The sequence below is a fragment of the Humulus lupulus genome, chromosome 2 (genome assembly GCF_963169125.1).
Source record: "Humulus lupulus chromosome 2, drHumLupu1.1, whole genome shotgun sequence".
Classification (NCBI taxonomy): Eukaryota; Viridiplantae; Streptophyta; class Magnoliopsida; order Rosales; family Cannabaceae; genus Humulus; species Humulus lupulus.
In genome coordinates this window covers 24,757,068-24,760,541 of record NC_084794.1, presented here as the reverse complement: position 1 = coordinate 24,760,541, position 3,474 = coordinate 24,757,068, and the positions used below count along the sequence as shown (strand labels likewise).

Here is a 3,474-nt window from a genome sequence, read left to right as displayed (position 1 = left end):
GTGGTCCATGGTTCTATCGTGTGGTAGACTATGTTGCTCTTCAAGTGTGTGAACTATATTGTCTTTCGGTTTGTGTGTGTGTGAAGTATTGACATTGCATTTTTTATTTCTATTGAATAGGGCAGTATTCTAAACTAGAGTTGTCTTTATTTAACAGGTGGTCATACTAACATCTTCACTATTGCAATACACCATGGGGGAAGCTAGTTTACTCCATTCGACAATAGAAGATATGAAGGAGGTAAAGTTGATTATGTTGATTGGGTGGATACTGATTACTTCACTAGGATGGAATTGGATGGAATGGCCTTGGACTTAGGACATAAACTTCCAGCGGGTTTTATGTACAAACCAATAGGAAAGGTGCTTAATATGGGCTTCATGGTGGTAGGGGAAGGAGATCCTAAGAATTATAGAGGATATTGAGAGGAATCGGGTTACAAAGATTGACATATATCTTGTTTTTCCTGAAACAGTTCCACCTTTAGATTGGTAGGAAGATTCAGAAGCTGTTAAACATGTCCGTGCTACCACTTTACCTCCTATGAAAAGATGTATTATAGAGGAACTACCAGATGATTGTGATGTCCCTACAGATGTTGTTGGTATCCTTGTTGATGCAACCATTGATGGGGAACAAGAAGAGTTTGATGCTGATCAATATTCTGAGGAATTTCAGGATGCTGACTTTGATGAACCTGATAAAGAGGAATATGAAGAAGAGTTATTATGAAAGTGATATGGAGAACCAAATACCAGAGGTGGTTGTGCTTTCAGATTCAGAGGATGATATTGGTGATGTGAGGGAAGATACAGTTGAGGAGAACCAAGACCTGGTTCAGAGTGACAGAAATAGGAAAGGAAAGCAAGCTGATGTGAGGGAAAATACAGCTGAGGAGAGCCAAGACAAAGTTCAGTGTGACAGAAAAGGGAAAGGAAAGAAAACTGATGAAGATTTCATATTGGAGGAGGAAGAGTTTGAGCAAGATGTTGAAGCTGAGACAGAGATGGGTACACAGTCTGACCCTAGGAGATGGTGGCGATCAGTTTCAGATTTTTGTACTCAAAATATTGATGATGGAGACTCAGATGGTATATGTTCTGAGGAGGAGTTACACGAATTGAAGCCAGATGATGAGTTTGATGCTGGTAAAAATTCCAAAGAATTCAACCCGAAAACCCAAATGCAAAACTTCCAATTTGTTCTTGGCATGGAATTTGCCACTGTTACAATTTTAAGGAATGAAATAAGGGAGTACTTTATTGAAGGTGATCAAAAATATGTATTTATTGCCAATGATTCAAATAGAGTTAGAGTTAAGTGCAAGGGTGCAAACTGTGAATGGATGTTGTTTGCTGCAATAGTTAACAAGACAGATGGCAAAACAATGAGGGTCAAAACACTTATTGACAAGCATAGTTGTGGCATTGTTTTGGACAATAAAAATCTGACCTCAACTTGGCTTGCAAAGCACTTTTTGGAGCAATTTAGGCTAAATCCGAGTATGGAATACAATGCATTTAGGGAGATAACTGCAAAGACCAAGTACTCACGTGTGTCTAGCTGGAAATTTTACAGGGCCAAGACAAAAGCAAGGAAGATGTTGGATGGGTCTGTCAAGGAATAATACGCCATTCTTGATGACTACTGTAAAAGGTTGTTGGCTACCAATCCTGGCTCTACTATGAAGTTGAAAACTGATTTGGTTAATGGGAGAAGGAAATTTCAGTGTATTTATATTTGTCTTAAGGCATGTAGAGATGGATGGTTCGGGGATTGTAGACCTCTAATTGGCCTTGATGGCTGCTTTTTAAAAGGATATTGTAGGGGCACTTTATTGGCTGCAGTAGGCATTGATGGTAATAACTCTATGTTTCCCATTGCCTACTATGTTGCTGAAAAGGAAAATACTGAGGTTTGGACTTGGTTCTTGGAGCAATTGAAGGATGATATTGGGAATTTGAGTCCTACCAAGGTGACAATGATGAGTGATCGTCAAAAAGGATTAGAAAATGCAGTGGGAGCCATCTTTAGTGGGTGTGAGGTGAGGTATTGTGTTAGACATCTTCATGCTAACTTTAAAAAGGAATATCCTGGACTTTTACTTAAGCAACTTTTGTGGGCAGCAGCTAATACTACAACACAGGCTGAGTTTGCTCGAGCAATGCAAGAAGTCAAGGATGTCTCGGATGGTGCTTACAATTGGCTAGCAGGGAAGAACCCCACATAATGGAGTAAGTCACATATTTCAGAGTACCCAAAATATGACATTTTGGTGAATAATTTGCGTGAAAGTTTCAATGCAGCCATACTTGATGCTCGCGACAAGCCAATTATAACTTTACTAGAGAAAATTAGATTTTGGCTGATGTCTCGGTTTTATAACAAAAAAGCTGAGTTGGAGAAGATGACTCAACCTCTGGGGAAGAGAATTTTGAAAATAATTGAGAAGCAAAAAGAGGTTGCAAAGCATTGTCTGGTTACTAGGTCTGACAAGTTTCAGTTTCAGGTTCAATGCAGCAATGGTAATGCCTTGGTTGTCGATTTGGAATTCAGAACTTGTACATGTAGGAGGTTTCAACTATCTGGGCTTCCTTGTGGCCATGCACCAGCTACTATCTGGTTCATGGGAGGTAATGTCTTTGATTATGTCCATGGATTCTATAAAAAAGAATCATTTCAAAAAGCATATGAACAGAGTGTGCATCCTATGCCTAGTCCAGATATGTGGCCTCAGACAGGACTCAACCCAATTGATCCACCACCTGAGACGAAGCTGCCTGGAAGACCTATGAAAGCTAGGAGAAGGGAGACATATGAACCTCCACCTGCTTTAAAGAAAGCTCGAAGAATTGGACAAGTTAAAACATGCAGCAATTGTCTGAAAACAGGCCACAGGAGAGAAACATGCAAATCTGCTAAGGTGGTTGAGGTATAAACTTTATGCTTTCTTTTCTTCTTAGATAATTTTTATCATTGATTAGTTGCTTTATCATTGTTTTGTGAATTTGGAGCTAAATATTTGTTTGTTCAACCTATTTTAGAATCGTGTGATCAAAAAGCAAGGTCGTCCACCACTGCAGAAACCAACTGAAGCCACACTTTTAAGGAAGGAAAGAAGACCGAAACAACATGCTAAAGGAGGAACTAGTGGTGCAAAGAATGCTCAACCCGATGCTGTCTGACTGGAAGGAGTTTCATCTTTTATTTTTATTTTGAACTAGTGGTCGAATCTTGTATTTTGGTGTCTGTTATGTGTTATGCAAAGTTGGTATTTGGATGTTGTGGTTGGTGGCTGTTTTTTGAGTCATGAAGTGTTATGTTGACCATTTTAGAGTCATGTACAAATCACTTTTTGATCATATCTGTTTTTTGAGTCATGACAGGGTCATGCTGGCCATGAAATTGGTCATGTACAGATCATATACATTTGGCTTTTTAGGCCTATATTTTTGTACTTATCTCTTATGGTA

At 39.1% G+C, this 3,474-nt stretch overlaps 1 protein-coding gene across 1 annotated transcript; it reads left to right on the top strand.

The window, feature by feature from the left end:
* Positions 1-1,685: 1,685 nt before the first annotated feature.
* On the top strand, positions 1,686-3,186 carry LOC133814050 (uncharacterized). The gene is made up of 3 exons (XM_062247067.1): positions 1,686-2,193; positions 2,308-2,933; positions 3,046-3,186. Exons 1-3 carry the CDS (start codon positions 1,686-1,688, stop codon positions 3,184-3,186), a joined length of 1,275 nt encoding a protein of 424 aa, XP_062103051.1.
* The last annotated feature ends 288 nt before the right edge of the window (positions 3,187-3,474 follow it).